Consider the following 24,630-nt stretch of genomic DNA (forward strand, 5'->3'; position numbering starts at 1 on the left):
TCCTCAATACCAGAAGAGCATCAGGCTTATGAAGTTTAAAATTCTTAACATATACCAAGAAAAAAGAGAAAGTCAGAAACCCTTGAGCTTTTGATTCCAAGGGTCAAGATGAACCACTGGACAAAGGAGATACTTACAAATACCATGGTTCCCCTCCAGGAAAGGCTGAGAATAAAATTTCAAGGATGAGGAAGCTGTGGCTATGAACATTGAGACTTCTTAGCATCCTGAAATCTAGAGCAATTAATACCTATGAAATGCCAGTCTTAATTTACATTTCTGCAACAATAAAATGGGCCACAGAAGATCTGGAAATTTTCCTTATAAAAACCTGTATAATATTAACAGAGCACAGAGCCCATCATCCTAAAACTAACACTTGGAGGCAGCTAGGTAGCTCCGAGGGACAGGAAAAGATCCAATGTGGCTTCAGTCATGTCACTTAACCCCCATTGCCTAGTCCTTACCACTCTTTGGCCTCAGAACCAATACACAGTATCTATTCTAAGACAGAAGGTAATTGTTATTAAAATAATAACAAATAATAACTAGTTGTTCCTTATCAGAATGGAGGAAATAAGATTAATAGATGCTCTCGGATCACATAAATAAATTTAATAAGTTAAAACAAAGTTTAATGTATATTTAATAACATTTAATTTATATTTTATCTATATCATTTAGTAATTTAATAATATATTAAAGATAGTTTATAGATCATAAAGTTAATAGCACATAAACAGGCTTAAAACTTACAGAAATATTTTTAGAACTAACAGAATGAAAAACTGTTTCCCAAAGCAATATAATAGTAAAAGCTCATGATATCTATATACCATAGGATTTGTCAAAAGTAGTTTACACATGGTTTAATTCCAAATACAACCTGTGAAATGACTAAGATCCAAAGATAGAATCAAAAGGCCCTCCCTGGGCAATACCCTTGCAAATTCAATTAACAATATTTTGACAAAGAAGCATCAAAAAAGTGTCTGAGTCACAGAGATTTTTAAAAAATAAAAACTGAGAACTTTATGGTAATAGCTAACATTTGTATAGCACTTTATGGTTTGTGAAATATTTTATATATGTTATCTAATTTTTCCTCACAACATCCTGTGAAATATTATTGTTATTTTCATTTTACACATGAAGAAACTGAGGCCAAAAGAGCTTACGGGACTTGCCTGGGGGCAATTTACTAGTTAATGTCTGAGGCAGGAATTGAACCCAGGTCTCCCTGATTCTAAATCCAAAGCTTTATCTGTTTCGCCATCTAGCTCCCTATGATGGCAATTCAGGATTAGATCACTGACAGAAATTTACAAAAGGTTTATCCTTAAGGATCACTTGGTAATCAGTGCAGATTATAAAAAGAAAGTGTAGAAAGTAGAAAAAGAAAGAGAAGATCCCATTGCAGGTTGCCAGAATTTTGCACCTACCAAACACATCAAGACACAAATCTGGTAGCTAGAATTATTTATCAGACGCTCTCTGTCTTTTATAAATTCAGAAAAGATAAATTCCCATATTACAGATACAGACCTCAAAGTGTACTTAAGAATTCAGAAAGCCAATTGCACCAGAGAATTATGGGGGAATAGGACTGTTGTCTACAATTGTCTGGAAAGAACACTGATCTATAAAAATTTAAGAACAGAGTTTTAAAGAGATGTTGCTAAACCAAATAGTGAGAAAAGGAATCAAACAGGAGCAGGATGAGGTTTGCATCATCCCCATCATCCTTATTCAGTTTCTTTTAAAAAAAATTTTTTTTTTCATTTGAAAAGCATTTATTTTCTCTCCCTCTTACCTAACTTCTCCCACCCCCCAACACGTTGAAAAAAGAGAAACAATTCTCTGGTTCAAACAATCAAGTTAAACAAAATAAATTCCCATACTGTGTCTGAGAAAAATTGATTTCAAAAACCAGTTATTTAGGGGGCATCTGGGTAACTCAGTGGATTGAGATCCAGGTCTAGATATGGGAGGTCCTAGGTTCAAATGTGGCCTCAGACACTTCCCAGCTGTATGACTGTGGACAAATCACTTGACACACCCCCCCACCCCCACCCCCGTTGCCTAACCCTTACCATTCTTCTGCCTTGGAACCAATACACAGTATTGATTCTAAGACAGAAGGTAAGGGGTTAAAAAACAGTTATTCAATCATCCCCAGAATATTAAATGCAAGAGAATTTTTTATATAAAGATAGTAGGTTTCCTCAGGGCCACTTCTATATGAAATATATCAAAAAAGGAGAAAATAATAATTTTACACAGCCCTTTAAGTGTACGTTATTTCAACAAAGCTTCACAACGATCCTATAAGGTCAGTATTGTAGGTATTAATATACCCATTTTACAGGTGAGGAAATAGATGTAAAGAGGTTAAATGGCTTCCCCATTTAGTACCAGAACAGAACTAATAAATTTCAAAGTGGATAGAATGTCGTTCTCTCTTTCAGCTTTAGCCTCCTCATTCATCTCTCGATGTTTTCTTCTTCTCCTCCAACACTCTCTCCCCTCCCTACAAAAGATATGAGAGATTACAAAAGGTATGAAAAAACCTGTGTGTTCACAGCTGCCCTCTGGCAAATTTGCCTTTCCTAGAGACAGGGTTTTAGACTTAAGGAATCCTCAAAGCTTGGTTTAACTCTCAGATTTCCTTGTGATTCTGTAAATTTCTCTAGCTTTCCCTTCTTTATCTGTAAAAGAGATAGGATGCCATCTTCATTGTTCCCTTCCTCCTCAGCTGCTTGTGGGAAGGTGTTCTATAAACTGTAAAAGTATGAAAATAGGAATTTTTTATTGTTTATAGTGAAGATTATTTCCATTCCTGGTACCAAAACTTTTGCTACCAGTACAGTAATTAGTGAGAAAACATCCTCTTTTTTTAAGCACTAAAAAAAAAAAAGTATTTATTTCTTCTCCCTCTCTTTTTCCTAACTGATAAAAAAAAAAGAAAGGAAAGAACCCCAGCAAACCCTGGTAAGAAATCTGAGAAGACAAGAAAAACAAAATGCCATAGTAATCATGTCCAAAGGTGTTTTTGTTTTTTTTAACTTCTTTCTGCATCTTGAGTGTCAAGAGGGGAGTAACATGCTTCGTTATCAGGACTCTAGAATTAGGGTTATTTATTGTGTTGATCTAAGTTCTCAAGTCTTTACAAATTAAATCATATCTTCATTACACTTCATGAGAACATCTTAGATCCTTTTTCTTTTTTTTAACCTTCACTTTCTTTCTTAGTAACAACTCTAAGACCTAAAGGCAAAGTTAAATGACTTGCCCAGGGTCACAAAACTAGGACATGTCTGAGGCTACACATTCTTGAGTGGACACACCCTCCACTGACACAGATTACAACCCCTCCATGGCCAAGGATGGCATTTGTGAACTGTTATGTCACTTTCTCCAGCCCAGAACACAAAAAACGAATAAATAAATAAAAATAAACCAGTGATGATTTCTCTAGGTCAGTTCTTCAGTGCCAGATACCTATCATCAGATTGTTCAATTTAATGGTCCAATGTATGACCAGATGGGAGATGAAGAAGTTATTTAAAGCTGTTTGCTTAGCCCTTGCACTTCTGTCTTAGAGTTACTCCTAAAAAAGTATGAGTTTCAAAAAAAAAAGAAGATTGATATTGGAGCTAATATTTGGTGTAAAACCATGTTAAATGACTCAGAATGGATGTGATTAGGTGAATGGCTGCAATCCTTTATTCCTCTGGGGAAATGGTGCAAATTTAGCATCTAATTAGATTTTTTTTCTTTTATGTATTTTTTCTGCTTTTTCATTGCCAGTTGTGTATATCTGAATTTGCAGGTGTTGAATGCAAGTGAAATAAGGTCCTACTGTATATGTTTGGATGTAAACATATTTGCAGATCTTCATTTTTGTTTTTTTTCCCTCTTAAACAGACTCTCTGAGAAACCTCCCCACCATCGGTCATGGCCCCCGCTCCTCCCCGGCTGAACTCAATAGCTCCAACCCCCACCTGCTTCGTGAGCGCAAGTCCTCAGCCCCCTCGCACTCCAGCCAGCCAACCTTATTCACTTTTGAAGCCCCTGCAAACCATGCCCAGACCACCTTGTCCACCAGTGCCCCCCAGGATTATCTCTTCCTACACCAGTGCATAAGCCGAAGAACAGAGAACACAAGGTAAGTAGAACTTAGGAAGAGGGAAAAGCTAGTGCTCAGAGAGCCCTGACGGTTAGATTTCCTGCTTGAGATTCACTGATATCCATAAGGAAGTCTGAGCTTTCTCAGCTTCCATATCAGACCTTTGACTCTGATTGGACTTACTGCCTGCTATAATCCCCAGATCTTTTTCTAACAACATATGGTTTGGTGGGGGGGAAAAAGACAATACCTTTCTTGTTCTCATAAGGTTACCTTTTTTTATCCCAAGTGTTAGATTTTGCTTTTATCTCTATTGATTTTTTGTTTGCATTATTAACACTAGAAGCAGTATCATAAAGTAGAAAGCAGAGTGGACATAAGAGTAGGAGACCTCTAAGTTCTTATAGTGTAATAGCCAGGTGACTCTAGCGCAGTCACTTAATTTTTTTGACTCAGTTTCTTCTTTTGTAAAATATGGGGCTATCCTAGATCATCTCTCAAGGTCCTTTCTTATTCAAAATCCTATGATTTGTTCTTGTTGGGAGGAAACAAGATAAAAGGGATGGATGCTTCTAGATGAGCTTCAGTGTTCATCAATGGGCAGCAGCAATGGGTTGAATGTGAAGGAAATGGACACACCAAGAATCACTCAATGGCTAAAAAATGATGAGCGGCCATTGAGCAGTCCTAAAAGTTTTGCCTTCTCCTGGCCTTGTTCACCCCCGTCTCCTGTTCCTGGAATGCCCTCCCTCCTCTCCCCCATCTCTACTCTTTCTCTTTTGATGTCCTCCTGTCTTTCAAGCTCTAGTGCCATTCTCCCATCTTTCACAACTTCCCTCCAGGCGATCTCCCTCCTTAGATTTCCCAAAGAACTTTACCAAGGACTCTCCTTTGCTCTTTCCACCTAGACAGATAGCTGGATAGAGTGCTAGTCCTGAGCCAGTAAGACCTAAGTTCAAATCTGGCCTCAGAGACTTATTAATTGTCTTTATTTCCTTATGGGATACAGCTAGCAACAGAGGGAATAGGGCACTGAACTTGGAGTCAAGCAGACCTGAATTCAAATTTGACTCCAGACACTTGCTAATTTTGTGACCCTGGACAAATCCCTTGATCTCTGTTTGCCTCAGTTTCCTCAGCTTTAAAATGAGGGCAATAATAACACCTACTTCACAGGGTTGTGAGAATCAAATGTGTAAAAATCACTTGACACAGTACCTAGCACTTAGGAGGTGCTATATAAATATCCTTTTAGATCATAGGTTCCCTGAAGGCTCAGTCTGTGTCTCATTTCATTTTATGTCATCAATACTTAGGACAGAGCCATACACATAATGAAATTCTGCTGATGTGTCTACTATATATCAGGCCCTGTGTAGGGAGCCTTGTGGAGATAAAAGGAATAAGATTTCCAAAATGGAGTCATCATTCTTACAGCAGGGCTATCTAGCACTTATACAAATAATAATTATGAAATGTGAAGCCTTTAATTTTAAGTACACAAGTCATTTCCCTTGCTGTTAGATACCTGAGTGGAAAGAGGTCGATTTAGCGACAAGGCATTGTTTGCACAAAGTACCAATACTTCCTTTTTTTTTTTAAATCTTTACCTTAAGCCTTAGAATTGATACTAAATTTTGGTTCCAAGGCAGAAGAGCAGTAAGGGCTAGGCAATGGGAGTCAAGTGACTTGCCCAGGGTCATACAGCTAGCACATGTCTAAGGTCATATTTGAACCCAGGACCTCCCATCTCTAGACCTGGCTCCCTATCTACTTTTAGTCCCTCTGTTTCTTAGGTAGACTCACACGCACTTGGACTAGCCAAGTTGGATGGGACCTTCAAACATAGTATCATATAATACTAGAGCTGGAAGGAGCTTTAGAACATAGAACATTGACTGTGAGAGCTGAGAGGCCTCTCATAGGCATCTACCTTAGCATCCTCATACTTTGGAGGAAGAAACTGAGGGAGACCACGGAGAAGTGTCTTTCCCAAGGAGGGAGACCATGGAGGAAAAGTGTCTTTCCCAAGGAGGGAGATCATGGAGAAGAAGTGTCTTTCCCAAGCAATTTTTAGTGATCAAAACAAGGAGTAGAACATTAATTGAAATGAGCTTCCTGGGAGGAAGGACAGAGCACCAGGCAGTTTTTAAGGAAAAAGCTGAGTAAGGGGGAACAGGTGGGATGCTTGACTAGACAGACCTTGTTCTGCATGGAGCTGCCAATGAAGCAGCTTTGGTAAAGAAATAAAAGAGAGAAGTGGGGAATGCTTCTAGACCACTTCTCCATAATTGCCTCTGGTCCTGCCTGCAGAGGGCATCCAGGAAATTCCCCATTTTTTGAAGGACTGAGCAGATTTTGGATTTTCCAAGCTGTTTTCTCTTAACCTGAACATAGGGGGAAGGGCAGTAAAGATTTTTGCAAAACTTTCCTTGGATGCCCCAGGGGCAGGAGCTGATGGGAACAGGAGATTGCACGGGAGGGACCAGGAACTGATGCCTCCCAGCCTGGGCGGAACTCGGAACTTCTGGCTCTCTGGGGGGAAAGTTCCCAGGGCAGGGGCCAGACACCTGCTCTCATCTGGCAGGGATTCCAGCTTTCATGACTGTGGGACCCTGCTTCCCTCCGCCATCTTGTGGCCACATTCACAAACTGCACCTTGGTCACCATCACTGAGCTCAAAGGATTGCAAAAAGAGAATCTCTGACATGGTACTTTGGAGTAACAAAGTGCTTTAGCAGCATCCCCTCATTTGATACCTACAACAAGCTCTGGTAGGTGGGTACCACATGTATTGTTCAATGAATCAAGATACCATTGTGTCTGAACTGGCAAGGTCCTATGGAAATCATCTAGCTTAAACCTCTTGTTTCACAAATGAGAAGACTAAGCCCAGAGAAGAAAGGTGATGACCCATGGTCGTATAGCATTGTAAGCACCAGAATTAGAATTGGAACCCAGGCCCTCTTACCACATGTCCAGTGCTCTTTCCACTAAGGTAGGCTAACTCTTAGGCTAGTTTCTCATTAGGGAATATAAACAAATATATATCACATAATTTAATAATAATATTGTCATAATAATATATAATACATGATACTATATGTCATGTATGAATGCTCATATGTTATATATAATGTGCAATTATATATTATATAACATATATATAAACAAAAACTCAAGCTACAGCTCATGTAGGAGCTGTCTGCTTTCCCAGGCTAGTGGGGAAACACTGGTGGGAAAGGGTCACATCCTAAGAAGGCGTTTTCTCCCCTCTCCCTTTTAAAAAAATATTTACATCCTACTTTATTTTGTATATTTTTAACTGTCTTTGTTTTTATGTCACCCGCATTTCCCACTATTCCCTTCCATCCCCTCTCCTCTCAGAGAGCCATTCTTTATAACAAAGGAAAAAAAGTTTAGCACATCTAAGAAATACATTCAATCTACTGACCTTGACACTGCAGTGAAGAACAGCTAGAGAAATGTCCAATAATTCACAAGAGATACAGTCCTCAGACTGGACAGGAGCCAGCAATAAAACTCATGGCTTCATTCACTCCCCAACCCAGGATTTAAGTTGCAAGGTGAGCTAGAGAGCATAACACAAGAAGGCAGATTTGACATCATGAGCCTTGGTAATAGGAGATCCAGGATTAGAATGATGCTGTGGAAGCATACTTGAGTCCAAAGAAATAGAATATATATAGAGAGATTAGAGTAGAGAGTAGCATTATGTCCATTCTGGAATCAGATGGGGGATAGATGGTAAAGAGCTTTGAAGATAAATGAAGGAAGAAACAAAGGGAGGAACAAAGGAAGAAAAGACCACAAGCCCAACACAGAGGTATGATAGGGCGGTGGTGAAAGATCTTCATTATATAGACATTTTCTGAAGTGTGCTATCTTTCTACCAAAAGTAGAGTAGCTCATGAATTCTCGTTTTGTCTTTTTTTTTTTAACCCTTACCTTCTCTTATAGAATCTATAGAATCTGTGCCAAGTATTAGATCCAAGGCAGAAGACTGATAAAGACTAGGCAATGAGAGTTAAGTGAATTGCCTAGGGTCTCGCTACTAGAAAGTGTCTGAGGTCAGATTTGAACCGAGGTACTTCCAACTTCAGGCCTCCCTCTGTCTCCACTAAACCACCCAGCTGCTCCCTCAGTTTATCTTAATAACATTTTCTTCTTCCTGTAGTGCTAGGAGTGTTACCCCAATTCCCAACTCATAGGACAGGGCTCCCAATGGACAGTTAGTTACGGGAGTTCAAGGTTCTCTGTGGGTCAGCCAGAGGCAATTAATGATGTGGCAGTCAAGTCAACAATCATTTATTAAGCACCGATTATTTGCCAAGTACTAAAAATACAAAGAAAAACAAAGGTAGTCCTTACCCTCAAGGAGCTCAAAATCTAATGGAGGAAACAATATACAGCTACACATGAACAAGATATAATTTAGGATAACTTGGAGATAATCTCAGTGGAAGGCACTAAGATCATGGAGGACCAGAAATGAATGCCTATGGATCAGATAGGAGTTATGTGGGAGGAAGTAAGGTAAAACTGGAAAGGTAAGAGGGGGTTAGGAAGGATTTTAAACACCAAACAGCTCTTTAGAAAAGATAGAAATCCTTCTTTACCTGGCGACCAGTAAAACCTTAATTCTCTAATTCTCCTTTCTTCCTCCCTATTGAGACTTCTTATCTCTTCATCCTCAGCCCTAAGGAACCAAATTCTTTAGTATAAGGAGTAAGGTATTCCCAGCTAGCTAATACACTAAGGTTTAATCTTCTTTGGACTCATTTCTATTTTAGGGACTTAGATTCCCCTGCCAGAGATCTCATCCTGGCATATGATGAGCATTCCATTCATTTCTGAAAGCTAAACCATATAACTCATGTAATGGTTTTGGGCCCAGTAACTACCAAATGGCTCTGAGTTCAGAGTTCTCTACTCTTCCAACTCTGTTTTCCCCATGTCAGTGAATAGGTATGGCTATTGTCTCTTCTTTCTGCCCAACTCTACTCCTGGTTGTTTAAGCTATGAGCTAGGAGTGGCTTTTAAAAATGTATGCTACAGTATTTTGGAATTGAATTTAACTAATAAAGAGGAAGTAATTGTTTGCCAAATTAGATATGATGAGAATTGTGTGTCTTTAGGGTGAGGGGATAACTTACTCCATCTTTGCATTTATATTAGAGGAGGAGATAAAATCCAGGCATTGCCTGTTATGTACCCTAGATTTTGAGAGAATAAAATGAGAGTTAAGATCTCTTGGCCTAAAATTAAATGAGTGAAGGAAGCCCAGAGATAGGAAGTTCTCAGGAATCCAATTCTGAAGGCACAAATGAAATTAATCTGATAAAGAAAGAGGGAAAGTTGTCTAAAGGAAAAAATGATGGTATGCTGGAAACTCACCAAGCAACTTGGAATTTTATAAGAGAATGGAAGCTAGGGCAGGTAATAAAGACTGAATACAAAAGTAAAGAGTGATTCTGTTCAAGATTATATTGATCCAAGATAAGTTGGATTGTATCCTAAGAGATAAGTGAGTGCCCAGCTACCTGTCCTTAGTGAATTCATAGATAAACTACATCCCCAAATAGGTGGCCCTTTGGATAGAGCACTGGACTTGGAATTAGAAAGTTTCATCTTCCTGAATTCAAATCTGATCCCATACATTTACTAGCTGTGTGACCCTGGGCAAGTCACTTTAACCCTGTTTGTCTCAGTTTCTCATCTGTTAAAAAAAATGAGTTGGGGAAGGAAATGACAAAATACTCTTTGACAAGAAAAACCCAAATGGGGTCACAAAGAATTGTGATATATTATGTCTGCATTATGTAATATCAGTATTATGACTGCTAATAACTGAATAAAATACTAAAAGAAGTCAGGTGTGATTGTTAAGAAACTTTCACTGATCTTTGGAGAGGGAGAGTACCCCAGGACTAAAGAAAGGCAAATATCCAGGTTTCCAGAAAATAGAAGCAAATGTCTCCAAACTGGCAACCTTTCAATTTACCTTTGATTCCTGGCAAAACTCTAGAACATCATATTAACAAGATGGTTGGTGCTCACAAAGAGCCTACCTCTCTTCATCTAGGGCATTTGGGCAATTCATTTCCTTTGGTAAAAAGGTTAATTAGACTGCTAGAGTAAAAGAAAGCTATTGAAAGAGTTTGCCTAAATCTTGATCAAGTATTTGACAAAGTTTCTCATCCCATTCTTGTGAAAAAGATGGAGAAATCTGAACTAGACAGTCATACCAACTTGATTTGGAACTAGCTGAATGGTGAGACCCAGAAAATAGTCCATTCTTGGTTTGCTTTCATTTTGTAAGACCCCTTGTGGAGTGCTCCAGGGATGGATGCTTGCCTCCAAGCTGTATGATATTGTTCTGAGTGACTTGGGATAAAGGCATAGATGTCATCGTGTGTGTCAAATTGTTGTTGAGTCATTCCACTTATGTCTGATTCTTAATAATTCCATTTGGGGTTTTCATGGCAAAGACACTGGAATGGTTTGCCATTTCCTTCTCCAGCTCATTTTACACTAGAGGAACTGAGGCAAACAGAGCTAAATTGCTTGTCAAGATCAATAAGTGACCTTTAATATAGTGAGATCGGAAGTAGTCTAGTAAGGTCTGAGGCTGGATTTGAACTCAGAAAGAAGAGTCTCCTTGACTCCATGCTAAGCATTCTATCACCACTTAGCTGCTCCGAATTGAATTCTGAATCACTTCAGTCAATTTGTAGGTGACTGAAGATAAAGGAGACAATCAGCACATGGATGATTCCAAAAGATTTTGACAGACTAGACTGTGAGGCCAAATCTTTAAAAAAATAGTTTATTTTAATAATATTTTTCACTGGCAGTTGCCTATTGAAATGATAGGGCCTAGCAAAGAGAGGGCCAAAACCAACCAAAGAAATAAATAACTGGATGAATGAATGAATAAAAAGGCAAATCTTAAGAGTTGTGTTCAAGACAGCAACAAGTACAAAATGAAGGTGTGGCTGGATATCTGGGGTTTTTCATGAACTACAAGCTTAGGATGGGACAACAGTATTATATGACATCCAAAGAAGCTAATAAGTCCCCAGCTTCATCAAGAGACCTAACATCTAGTACCCTGATCAGAAGACATCTGGATTATCGTGCTCAATTACGGGTGCCCCATTTTAAGGGATGAGCTTGATGGACATCCAGAAAGAAAATCAGGATGGTGACGGGACTTGGGATCATACTATTTGGAAAATCAGCTGAATAGCTTAGGATGTCCAGCCTGAAAAAGAGAAGACTTAGGAGCTACCTTCAAGTGTTTGAAAGGCTGTCTTGCGGAGAAAGGATTATTAAGTCTTTTTCTGCTTAGCCCCAGAAGGCAAAACTAGGAGTGGTGGATAGACATTACAAGAAGGTATATTTTGCTTTGTTGTGAGGAAAAATTTACTCATCTGAATTGGGGCTAGGCAGCTGCGAGAAGACGGGACTCTGGTGTGGGGAAAGATTGAAGGCAAAAGGAAAGAGGGATGACAGAAGCTGAGATGGTTTGATAGTGTCATGGAAACAAAGAACACGAACTTGGACAGACCTCGAGAGATGGTAGATGATAGAAGAGCCTGACATTCTTTGGTCCATGGGATAACAAAGAGGTGGACATGAACCACAGCAACAGTTAGATGGTGTGCTACATAGAGCATGCCGGAGTAGAGTCAGGAAGACTTGGGTTCAAACCCAGCCTCAGATCTTTACTCATTCTATGACCCTAGATAAGTCACTTAACCTCTGTTGCCTCAGTTTCCTCATTTATGAAAGAGATAATAATAGCACCTATTTCCCAGGGTTACTGTGATGATCTAATGAGATAGCAATTGTAAGGCACTTAGCATAGTGCCACCTACAAAGTGCTGCATACATTTTAGCTATTATTATTATTATTATATCTACCTGTCTTTTATCAAGATATATGATCGTAGACCCAGCTCAGTACTCAGAGAGCCCTCCTCTAATTAGAGCAATTAGGCATCTTGATCTCATACTCGGTGGTGCACTAATAAGCCTCCACCCTGTCATCTTGGGGAAGATGCTAAAAGTTATAGGTCGCAATTCTAAAAGGGGAGTAAAGGGTACTCAGTGTACAAGCATTAGTCATGTATGGGACAGGTAGTTTATTATGGCATTCATGGAAAGATTCCCAGGATTAATTAACAGAACCTTTTGGACAGGATTTATTCATTTATAACGATTACAGTCTGTTGGGAGGCTGATAGTTAAGCCTCCTCAGGACATGAGACACTTGGAAATGCTTTTAATTAGCCATTTTACATTTCGGCTTCTTTGGCAGTGTCTGGATGAAACAGCCAAGCTGGGGCATTCTTTATTTCCAGCAGCCTCTCTTTCCGACAGAGGTCCCTAGTTGCCAGCCTGCCCCTTCCCCAGCTGTAACCACAGTGGCTCCAGGAGATGCCACCGTCCATTGCTAGTGACTTCCAGACCTTCCAAGCTCATGAAGATCCTCATATTCAAAGACAGTATGTCTATCAGAGGCAGGGGAGTTGTCAGGGACGTGAGCATCAGATCACCTGGCACAGCCCCATCGGTGCTAGCTGCTATGTAATCGGGGTTCATCAGCACGGCTGAGAGAGGATGCTGCCCTCTTCCACTCATCATTGGAGATGCATCTTGTCCCCTGAGGAGCCACAACTAAGAAGGCTATCCTGCCTTTTACCAGACCATCACTTTGTCCCCATGTCATTGATACAGGGTGAGGAGGATGAGCAGTGGACCACTAGAGTCTGTTACACCATATTCAGTGACCAAGTACATTCAATAGTGGGTCCCAGGGAACCGGAGGCAGCTGAGCTGTCACTTGGACTCAGGGAGAGAAAGGGGTCCGTGTCATAAAAGAAGTTCAGAACATATTAAGAATTAGAAGGCATTTCACCTCACTCCTTCATTTTATAGAGAGAGGAAACTGAGTCCCAGACAAGGCATTTGTTGAATGTCATATCATATATAAGTATCAGAGATAGAGTCACAAACTAGATCTCTTGACTCCCAGTTCAGTTTTCTTTCAAGTAATGAGATGTTAGGTGGTAACAGTGGATAGAGTGCCCTGTTTAGAGTCAGGAAGACTCATCTTCCTGAATTCAAATCCAGTCTTAGACATTTTTCTAGCTGTGGGACCTTGGGCAAGTCTCTTAACCTGTTTGCCTTAGTTTTTCCATCTGTAAAATGAGCTGGAGATGTACATGGCAAACCAGTGAAAAAATTTTATCTTTCCCAAGAAAGCCCCAAATGGGGTCACAAAGAGTCAGACAATGCTGAAATGATTCAACAACAAATGACAATACAAGATCTCGGCTGCTTTTGGGCAAGGATAGCCATTCGTTAAGTAACTAGCCACATGTTGTATGCCCTGTACATAGCCCTTGTGCAGGGATCCAAAGGAAATAGCAGCTGTATTCCCTACCCTTGAGGAGCTAACAATCCCGTCATGGAATCTAACCACCCACTCTAAAGCCCAGCTCTCTCTGTGTCCTGCTGAGAAATCCTCAGGACGTCTTCTCCTTGCTTTCAGTTGCTGTTGTCAAGTTTTTTGGTCTCAGGAACACTTTATTTTCTTTCTTTTTTTAACCCTGGCTTTCTAAAGTCTTAGTAACAACTCTAAGCAGAAGGACAAAAATGTACTGTGAGCATCTAGGGTAATTTATTGCACTCCTCATAAGATTCTGCATCTATTTAATGCTTAAATCACCATTAAAAGGTTTTTTGTGTAAAGTCCTTGAACCATCAGCATGAAGTTCATGAGCCATTAAATGGGACTCAGTGATCTGGGCCAGTCCTTTGTCTCAAAGAGGAAGAAGTTGTCTTATCTATAGGCAATCCCCTCCACACACATTCTCCTTCCCTTTCTTTCTCCCTCCCTCCCTAGCACTCCACCATCACAGGATGTTCAAGTCAGTCTTGTTGGCCCATTCATTGGGTTTGCAAACAAGGGGGCAATCATTTCTTTTTTTTTAATAGTATTTTATTTGATCATTTCCATGCATTATTCATTAAAGACAAAGATCATTTTCTTTTCCTCCCTCTCACCCTCCGTAGCCGACGCGTGATTCCACTGAGTATCACATGTGTTCTTGATTCAAACCCATTGCCATGTTGTTAATATTTGCATTAGAGTGTTCGTTTAGAGTCTCTCCTCTGTCATGTCCCCTCAGCCACTGTAGTCAGGCAGTTGCTTTTCCTCGGTGTTTCTACTCCCTCAGTTTGTCCTCTGCTTATGGATAGTGTTTTTTTCTCCTAGATCCCTGCAGATTGTTCAGGGACATTACACTGCCACTAATGGAGAAGTCCATTACGTTCGATTATACCACAGTGTGTTTGTCTCTGTGTACAATGTTCTCCTGGTTCTGCTCCTCTCGCTCTGCATCACTTCCTGGAGGTTGTTCCAGTCTCCATGGAATTCCTCCACTTTATTATTCCTTTTTGCACAATAATATTCCATCACCAACATATACCACAATTTGTTCAGCCATTCCCCAATTGATGGGCATCCCCTTGTTTTCCAATTTTTGGCCACCACAAAGAGCGCAGCTATGAATATTTTTGTACAAGTCTTTTTGTCCCTTATCTCTTTGGGGTACAGACTCAGCAGTGCTATGGCTGGATCAAAGGGTAGACATTCTTTTATCGCCCTTTGTGCATAGTTCCAAATTGGGGCAATCATTTCTAAACCATCCTCCTCCCTGCTTTTTCTGACTGCCCTGTATGTGTGATCTCTCATTAGAATGAAAGCTCCTTGAGGACAAGGACCATCTTACTTGATTAGATTTGTACCCCTAGACCTCAGCCTGGAGGGGAAACATTCGACAAATTATCTGTCTGCCAATATGGGGGTGTTTTGTTGGGCTACTTGGTTTTCTTTTTTTTTCTATCCAAGGGCAGAGAAGACTTGCTGGTTCCTTAGTGTTCTTTGTGTCCTGGGTGTGTCTCTGTAGCCAGACAGAATATTGTCACTGCTGTCAGTGATGGGTGCCAGACATTCTCCATCTGCTCCCTACCCACCCTTTTTCATGTGCTGAAGCTTTTTCCTAAGTCAATAGATTTTTAACCAAGTGATTGGCCAAATAGCAACCTGGGAGCACCATTTAGGACCATTTGGAAAAATGCCAACCTGCTAATAGAAGTAAGCTGTGGGTGGATTGACCTACATACGTCTTTGTGTTGTGTCTGTCAGTTTGTATTTACGTGGGTTGGTGTATGGCTACCTGTGTTTGTCTGCACATCTGTGTGTGTCTTTGTGTGGGTTTGTTTACTCTGTATGTCTCTCTGTATGTGTCTACGATTGCAAATTGGTCTGATTTTGTGTGTGTGCGCGCACACACACAAACACAAATAAATAAATCCCAGAGTTGGACAAGACCTCAGAAGTCATGCAGTCCAAATGATACCTGAAATGAGGACACATCTTCTCTTCGTCTTCCCCAAAAGTTGGTCAGCTAGCCTCGCCTTAAAGGCTTTTTCCACATCTCCCCAATGCAACAATGCATTCTCACTTTTGTCAACAATAATTATTAACAAGTTTTTACCCTTTTATTAAGCCCAGTCTGCCTTTGCAATGAATCCTCTTATGGCTATAGTTCTGCAGCCCTTTTAAGTGTATACATGTGCTTCTAATGACCTTACTCTAGAATATTAGGTCTTTATAGTTTGTGTATTTGTGTTTATGTCTTGTATGTCTAAGTAGGTACGTGTCTGTGTTTATGTCTGTGTATGCGTATACATTTATATCTGTGTGCATCTGCCTAGGATTTGGAAAGGGAAAACTTGTCTGGGGGTGGGGAAAGATTGGGGTCACAGCTGCTCACTCCTCTGCCTTGGGAGAGGTGCCAGGTCAGAAGAGGTGGAATGATATGTTATAAAAGGGAATTGCTACCCTGAGGGGAAAGTTGAGATGGATGCCTTTCATGGTCCCCCTCCAGCTCTGATTCAACCTTGACGAGCCTAGCCCTTTTACTTGGCCTTGAGGATGCAAAGAATGCTAGCTGTTTGCTGTTACATATGATTGTCCATGTCCATGTCCATTTCCTATCTTGTGTCTATAGGCACTGGCTATCTCCTGTCCCCAGAATGCTCTCCCGACTTCTTTCTTTCTTTTCTCTCTCTCTCTCTCTCTCTCTCTCTCTCTCTCTCTCTCTCTCTCTCTCTCTCTCTCTCTCTCTGTCTGTCTGTCTGTCTCTCTCTCTCTCTCTCTCTCTCTCTCTCTCTCTGTCTGTCTCTCTGTCTCTGTGTCTCCCTCTCTCTGTCTCTGTCTCTCTCCTCCCCTCCTTCCCTCCCTCTCTTTCTTTCTCTCGCCTTCCTTCCTTCCTTCCTTCCTTCCTTCCTTCCTTCCTTCCTTCCTTCCTTCCTTCCTTCCTTCCTTCCTTCCTTCCTTTCTTTCTTTCCCTTCCTTCCTTCCTTCCTTCCTTCCTTCCTTCCTTCCTTCCTTCCTTCCTTCCTTCCTTCCTTCCTTCCTTCCTTCCTTCCTTCCTTCCTTCCTTCCTTCCTTCCTTCCTTCCTTCCTTCCTTCCTTCCTCCCTTCCTTCCCTTCCTTCCCTTCCTTCCCTTCCTTCCCTTCCTTCCCTTCCTTCCCTTCCTTCCCTCTTTTTTCTTTCTTTTGTCTTTCTTTCTCTTTTTCTCTCTCTTTTCCTCCCGCCCTCCTTCCTTTCTCTCTTTTTCTCCTCTTTCTCCCTCTTCCCCCCTCCCCCCAATAGAATTGAAACTAAGTATTGCTTCTAAGGCAGAAGAACAGTAAGGGCAAGGCAACTGGAGTAAAGTCACTTGCCCAGGGTCACACAACTAATAAATGTGTCTGAGGACAGATTTGGCTTTGTTCTCTATCCACTGAGCCACCTCACAGCTAAATTCTTTTAAGACTCAGCTCAAAATCTCACCTTCTGCAGAAAGCCTGTTCTGACCTATTTCCTGCTAATGCCTCTCTTTCTGAAATCTCCTTCCATCTGCTCTCTGTATCTCCTAGATGTACCTAGTTCTTTATGTCCTACCTCTCCCACTTAAGTTCATGGAGGGTGAGGCCTGTTTTCATCTTTCTTTGTACCCCTAACACTTAGTTCAGTGCTTGGAACATATAATTGCTTAATAAATGCTTGTTGACTCATTGACTGAAAAATAAATGTCAGTTTTGTTGTTGTTCAGCCATTTTTCGGTCGTGTCTGACTCCTCATGACCCCATTTGGGATTTTCTTAGCAAAGACACTGGCCTGGTTTGCAGTTCCCTTCTCCAGCTCATTTGCCACATAAGGAAATTGAGGCAGACAGGGTTAAGTGACTTGCCACAGGTCAAACAGCTAGTAAATCCCTGAGGCTGGATTTGAATTCAGGTGTTTCCCAAATTCCAGGCCCAGCAGTCTATCCACTGGACGACCTAGCTGCCCATTTTTATTTGTGCAGCACAAATAAACACAACACATGGGAGAGAACTGGTCAAAAGGTCCTCTGAATGGGAGAGGGAGGGAGAGGCCACACGTGTGTAAAACTCATAGAGAAACATGATTCAGCTGGAGGGAAGAAAATCCTTCTAGTAGGGAATTAGAACAGGTTGCCTCCAGAAGGGATGAATTTCCCCATCAACTGTCCTTCCCAAGCAGAGGCTGCACAATCTCTTGTAGACATTGTAGATGCTTGGATGTCCATGGACCAATTGGAAATTCAGGAGGCCCTTTTCAACTCTAGAGATCCTATAAGGCTATTCTCAGCAGAGGTATGGTCAAGGCAGACTTCCTAGAGGAGGGGGGACACCTGAACTTGGCCTTGAAAGATTTTAACAGGGAGGCAACTGGGTGGCTCAGTGGATTGAGAGCCAGGACTAGACTGGAGGTCCTGGGTTCAACTCTGACCTCAGTCACTTCCTACCTGTGTGACCCTAGGCAAGTCACTTGACCCCCATTGCTTAGCTCTTTTTTTTTTTAACCCTTACCTTCCATCTTGGAGTCAATATGGTGTATTGGCTCCAAGGCAGAAGAGTGGTAAGGGCTAGGCAATGGGGGCATTGCTTAGCTCTTAACCACTCTTCTGCCTTAGAACCAATACATAGTATTGATTCTAAGGTGGAAGGTAAGGGTTTTAGGGAGGAGGGAGGGAGGGAGGAAGGAAGGGAGGGAGGAAGGAAGGAAGGAAGGAAGGAAGGAAGGAAGGAAGGAAGGAAGGAAGGAAGGAAGGAAGGAAGGAAGGAATTAACAGGTAGCAATAAGTGAAGGAGAGCATGCCAGGCATGAAGGAAGCATAAGATGAAGGAACAACTGCAAGTATTCCAGTTTGCCTAGAGCTTACATGACTATGAAATGACTCTGTACAGACATACTTTCTTTCAATTCTTTCCCCCTCCCTCCAGTCCCAATCTCTGAGTCCTCAGATTTAGAGTGGGAAGGGGTCTTAGAGGCTGTTGAATTTGACCCCCTCACTTTATAGGCAAGGAAACTGAGATTAAATGATTTATCCAGGGTCACACAGCTAAGTGTATGACGCAATATTTGAACTCAGATGTTCCTAACTTTCAAGTCCAATGCCCTGTCCACTCTGCCATGCTCCTTCTCATGATGGACTTTTACCGTGTCTCTTCAAACCTAAAAATGTATTGGTGGAGGGAACTTGGGGGAATCATCTCATCCAACCCCCAGAGGAGCTGAGGGAAACCGAGGCTAGGAGGGAGAAGTTATGGCTTGTCCAAGATCCCACAGCAGCAAGAGAGCCAGGATTCAAAAATCAAGCATTCTGTCTCCCCATTTTAGAGATCTTTTTATGTCCCCATCCCACCTCTAACCTAGTGCCCTCTCTTTTTTCTCTCAGGAGTGCCAGTTTCTCCCAGGGCACCAGGGCCTCCTTTTTCATGAGGAGTGACACAGCTGTGCAGAAACTTGCCCAGGGCAATGGGCACTGTATGAATGGTGTCAGCGGCCAAGTGCATGGCTTCTACAGCCTGCCCAAACCCAACCGGCACAACTCGGAGTTTCGGGACAGCGCCTACGACCTCCCTCAGAGCCTGGCTTCCCACTCTGCCACCCACACCAAGGGCAGCCTTACTGGCTCCGAGACAGACAACGAGGACGTGTACACCTTTAAGACCCCCAACAACACCCTGTGTAGAGAGTTTGGGGACCTCCTGCTGGACAACGTAGATGCTCCAGGAACCCCACTCTCAGCCTACCAGATCCCCAGGACGTTCACACTGGACAAGAACCACAATGCCCTGACAGTAGGGCCCTCTGGGGACTCCTCAGTGGCTCCACCACCCCGGCCCCCCAAGCCAGGTCAGGCGGAGACACCCCGCTGGGGTAGTCCCCAGCAGCGGACCCAGAATGGGGAGAGCAGCCGGGCAGTTGCTGCCACTATCCCCCGGCGCAACACCCTCCCAGCGGTGGACAACAGTCGCCTCCACCGAGGTAAGTAGCTCATCTAGCTGGATGCAGGGGAAGGGTTGGGTTCAGCCTAGAATTCCCGGGCCACATGTCTGGGCTTCTTTACCCCCCAAATCCCTCATGGAGCAATGTGAGCGCAGGGGAACTTGTTGGCATTGGGAGGAGATGTCAAGGGCTCAATCAGGCGATTTCCTCTTTGATATCACCTCACTCCATTCCATTTGACCAAGATTTATTAAAAACCCATCATGTTCAGAGAGATCCCTGAGCTTAGCTCAATGACTTAGCCTGGTCAAAGCCCGTGGGACCTTGGGCAAATCCCTTCCATCCTCCAAGTCAGGTGCTGCATCTGTGAAATGGGGATCAGAAAACCCAGCCCCACAGAACTGGTTGAGGGAAAGTTCTTTGACAACAGTAAAGCCCTCCAGAAATGCCATTGATTAGCCTTGCTGGATCTATGATTTTATTTTTATTTATGAACTCCCCAAACAATGCAAAGCTTTACCTGGGCTACAGTTTGTAGTCTCAGAGAATTGCCTGGGTGTGTGGAGCAATTCAGGGATTTACTCAGAGGCAGGTCTTGAATCCAGATCACTCTCTATCCCCCCCAAAAAAATACATCATCTCTTATTGTTATTATACAAAGAGAGTAAGACATCCAGGTTATTGTGACGCCAAGAGAAGCCCTCTATCCCCCCAAGCACATCATCTCTTCTAGTTTTTATACAAAGTTAGTAAAACACATCCCTTGCTTCCAGGGTGCTTGTAATTTAGCAGACATAATTTGGGCCACCCTGTATGCTGATCTCCATCTTTAAAAGACCCTCTGATGCTCTCCTCGAGGACACATGCTGCATCCCGAGGCTTCACTATCCCTAATGTTTACAGTAGCTCTAGGATAGAGCCAGAATGAATATTACTGCCTTTTAAATCTTACAGGGGAGGAAATCAGGGACCAGAGGGTTCAAATGACTTGTCCAAGATCATATAACACATCAGTGGCAGAGCTGGAATTAGAAGCTAGGTTTCTTGCCCCCAACCCAATACTTCCTAAACTGTCAGCCAAAATATACTAAAGCCTTATGGAGAGCAGCCAATCAGTGGCTATTTGTTGAATGAGGAAAGGCTTGGTCAGATATCTGGCCAGGAGCACAGTTCTGCATTGGATTCAGAACTGAAGAAGACCCAAACTTTGCCCTCAGGGAATTGAACAGAAGAGACCCTGGATGTGAAGTTTCATAAAGGATACAAAATGGCGCCACAGTGTGGGATGCAGACACTTGTGTGCCATAGGATTTTGTTGGGAAAAGCTCTGGAGAGCCAGAGTAAAAATGATGCTGATGTCATGTTAGAATGATATCAATTCCCATTTTTCTTGTCATTTAAGATTTTGCCAAGTAGTTTCTTCCATAATCCTGTGAAGCAAAGAATGCAGGTGTTGTTATCCCCATTGTAAAGAGTAAAAATTGATATCCAATAGACTAAATATTATATTTTAAAAGTTTTATTTAATAATAACTAAAGGGAAAAAATACCTAAACCCAGTCCCAGTCGCAAGAGAAGAGAGCGAGAGGGAGGAGCTACAGAACTTATAAAATAATAATGTGAACACACAAACGTGGAGGCGCAGGAAAAGGGAAAAGGATTCTAGGTAATACAGAAAGGAATTTTGGGTAATGTGGTTTTAGGGGTTCAAGAATTTCCAACTATACACCATCTTCTATATTAAGAAACCTAGGCATAACCTAGCTGTTAAATGACTTATCCAGAGTCACACAGAGGCCAAATGACAGTTTACTTAAGTAAATGTCACTTCCAAGTAATAAACTCGAGGCTCCTGACTCCAAGTCTAGTGATCTCTCACCACATAGCCCTAAAGATGCTTCATGGAGGATATACACCTCTGAGCTGAGCCTTGAAGGACTTTCACGACATTTGGGCAAGGAAGTGACCCAATGGAATCAGTGAGTGTTGTTACGATAGAGATGCCTGCAAAGGCAACGATCAGGGTTCTAAGAGATAGGTAGAGACTAATCTTTTATCCCTCTGCCACAGCTTCTTCCTGTGAGACATATGAGTACCCTCAAGGTGGCCAGTCTTCAGAGTCTGTAAATGATGGGTTCAACTCCTTTGTGGTAAGTGGGGCCCAGCTGTCTCTGAAACTTGTTTCCCTTTCCCCTCATTCCCCCATGCCTTGCCTAGAATAATTCAGGAAGCTAGTGAGTGTCTCCTTCCTATGGGGTCTAGAGACTTGGCAAGAGGCCCATCGGCAGCACAGGATTTGTTTCCTCCACTGTGCTATGGTTCCCTGACTAGAAAGAGGGAAACTACCTCACCAAGGCCCCTCTTTGGGTGTTCACTAATAGATAAACCTTGGAGAAACATTATCCTGCTGTCTTTTTATTTATTAATTTTTTATTCTAAACTTCTCAAAGAAGAGAACATTTCCATAAATATCAGGACACAAAAGAAGATTCTGTATGAAACCATGAATATCAATTAAACTGCTTGCTTTAAAAAGAAAAAAAAAGCACATAATAAATCTTATATGTTACTTTCAAAACTGTCCTTCTTGTCTGTGCTCCCTTCCTGATTGCCTTCTATTGTCTTCCATAAACTTAAAAAAAATGTTACCGTGATCTTCCCCTGCCCTTTTTTAGTGCTACTCTAGCTAATCCCTCTTTACCCTGAAAAATGTTCTTCCAATTAAAAGTGCAAGTGGAAAAAAAAAGTTGGAACAAATAAATATAGTCAAACAAACTGAGTCAGCATAGGGTCTGTGCATTTCTTTGGAGAAGAGGAAAGGGAGGGTGGATAGGAAGGAGGAGGGAATGGAAAAAAGGATCCTCATCATCATAAGGATGCAAGATGCTATTGATGCTTCTATTTTATAGCTAAGGAAACTTAAGGTAGACAACTTAAGTGACTTGCCCAGAGTCACACAGCTAGTAATATCTGAGGATGAATTTTAACTCAGAACTGGTAGTCTATTTACTGCTCTATCTACTGCCTTGTTTTGTAGCTTTGTGCCCATCTCCCCTGTCCAAAGGTGGGGAACACACTTCATTAGAGGTCCTCTGCCAATGTGGCTGCATTGATCAGAGTTCTTTAGTCTTTCACGGTTGTTTTTGTTACAATATTGCTGACCTCAAGTTGTGCTCCTGGTTCTGCTCCCTCCATTCTGCATCAGGTTACCCAGGATTCTCTGAAATCATTTCTTCAGCCATTTTTTTTAAGGACAATAATATTCTATTGCTGTCCTATACCATAATTTGTACCACTAGTTCCCAGTTATCTAAGTAGCCATTTAAGACATGCCCTTAGAGTCTAGATCTTTGCTTTTCTTTTTTTTTTCCCCAACATTGTGCTATTCCCTCATCTCACCTATTTTGCATTCCTTTCATAAATTAGTGGAGGCCCTCCTTACCCAAAGCCCACTCACCCAGGGACATGGCATAGAACCCTAGTGCATTAAACCAGACTCTTAGGGAGCCAAAGAAACTCATAAAATATGGGACAGCCAATTTCTGTTTCTCTGATTCCCTCATTGGTTTGTATGTTCTTGAGGACAGAGATGTTTTATTTCATTTTTGTGTGAGCAATTCCTAACTCATAAAAGGATGTAATAAATATTTGTTATAATAAATTGAAACCCACTAAAAAAAATATGGGACAGCTAGCTGGTGCCATGGATAGAGTGTTGGGCTTGGAATCAGGAAGACCTGATTTCAAATCCAGCTGTGTGACCCTGGGAAAGTCACTCAACCTTTTTGTCCCAGTTTCCTCAACTATAGAATTGGGGATAGTAATAGCACCTGTCTCCCTGGGTTGTTGTGAAGATTAATTAAGATAATAATTGTAAAGCACTTAGATAGTAAATACTATGCAAATGTTAGCTATGATTAGCTATATTTTTTAAACCCTTATCTTCCACCCTAGAATCAATACTGTGTATTGGTTCCAAGGCAGAAGATCAGTAAAGGGCTAGGCAATGGAGGTAGAATGACTTGTCCAGGGTCACACAGCTAGGACATATCTGAGGGCAGATTTGAGTCCAGGACCTCCCATCTCTGAGCCTGACTCTCCAACCACTGAGCCACCTAGCTATCCTTAGCTATTATTATTATCGTTGTTAGCACTCAGGAACACCCATCACTACTATGAATTGCACTGATACCCTGAGGCTGTTCCTAATTGTCACTGGTACCCTGCACCCCACCCATGGGCTCCATGTTTCATCTTTGCAGAGTCACACTTGCTTACCCAAATCCCCAGTCATATTTATTTGTGGGAGTCTTCTGTTATCCTTATTCCTGTTAAAGCTTTGAGGCTGATAGATAAAGAACAGGCTGTGCAATTTCATGGTTAACGTCTCTTTCATCGTCAGGAAAGTCTTCTTCATGTCTAACTTAATTCCCTACTGCAACAGCTTAAACTTAAAAGAGATCTCTTTGCTTTGTGGACTCAGGAGAGGAATCTCCTCTCTACCTACTACATAGATGATTGGTCACATGGGGTTCAACCTACCTATCCTCTTTCCCCGTGTCCCTCTCCAATGATGCTTCCTATGTCTTTTTTCCCTCTCTCTAGACAGGGAAAGCTGCTGTTGGACACACGGACAGCTCCAATTCAGAAGACAACTATGTGCCCATGAACCCTGGATCCTCCTCCCTGTTGGCCATGGAGAGATCTAATGACAACTCTCAGAGCGTCTACATTCCCATGAGCCCTGGACCTCATCACTTTGACCACCTGAGCTTCTCCCCTTCTGCCCTGTCGGTCCATCGGGGGCCAAGCCGGGGGAGTGAGATCCAGCCTCCCCCTGTCAATCGAAATCTCAAACCTGACAGGAAAGGTAAGGATGGAGCCTCCCCAGAATACTCCTCTACAAGATTACATTTTCGCTGGAGTTTTCCTGCATGAGATGTTGAGAGTTCAGAGGTCCAAATTCAAGGCTCTCCTCTACCTCAGTATGACCTTGGACAAGCCACGTCCCCCTTCTAACCCTCAGCCTGTAGACCCCAGGATAATGGTTTCTGCTCAAGATAACCTGTCTACCTACAAAACAGGCTGGACTAGATC

The 24,630-nt window shown here is 41.9% G+C and overlaps 1 protein-coding gene across 1 annotated transcript in view; it reads left to right on the forward strand.

The window, feature by feature from the left end:
- GAB2 (GRB2 associated binding protein 2) overlaps nt 1–24,630 on the forward strand; it is a 241,838-nt gene that overhangs the window by 210,242 nt on the left and 6,966 nt on the right. The window contains exons 3-6 of the mRNA XM_001362752.3: nt 3,928–4,168; nt 18,980–19,572; nt 21,604–21,683; nt 24,139–24,403. Coding sequence (XP_001362789.1) covers nt 3,928–4,168; nt 18,980–19,572; nt 21,604–21,683; nt 24,139–24,403 — 1,179 coding nt within the window. The remainder of the gene's footprint in view (nt 1–3,927; nt 4,169–18,979; nt 19,573–21,603; nt 21,684–24,138; nt 24,404–24,630) is intronic.

The sequence above is a fragment of the Monodelphis domestica genome, chromosome 4, assembly GCF_027887165.1.
Source record: "Monodelphis domestica isolate mMonDom1 chromosome 4, mMonDom1.pri, whole genome shotgun sequence".
NCBI classification, from domain to species: Eukaryota; Metazoa; Chordata; class Mammalia; order Didelphimorphia; family Didelphidae; genus Monodelphis; species Monodelphis domestica.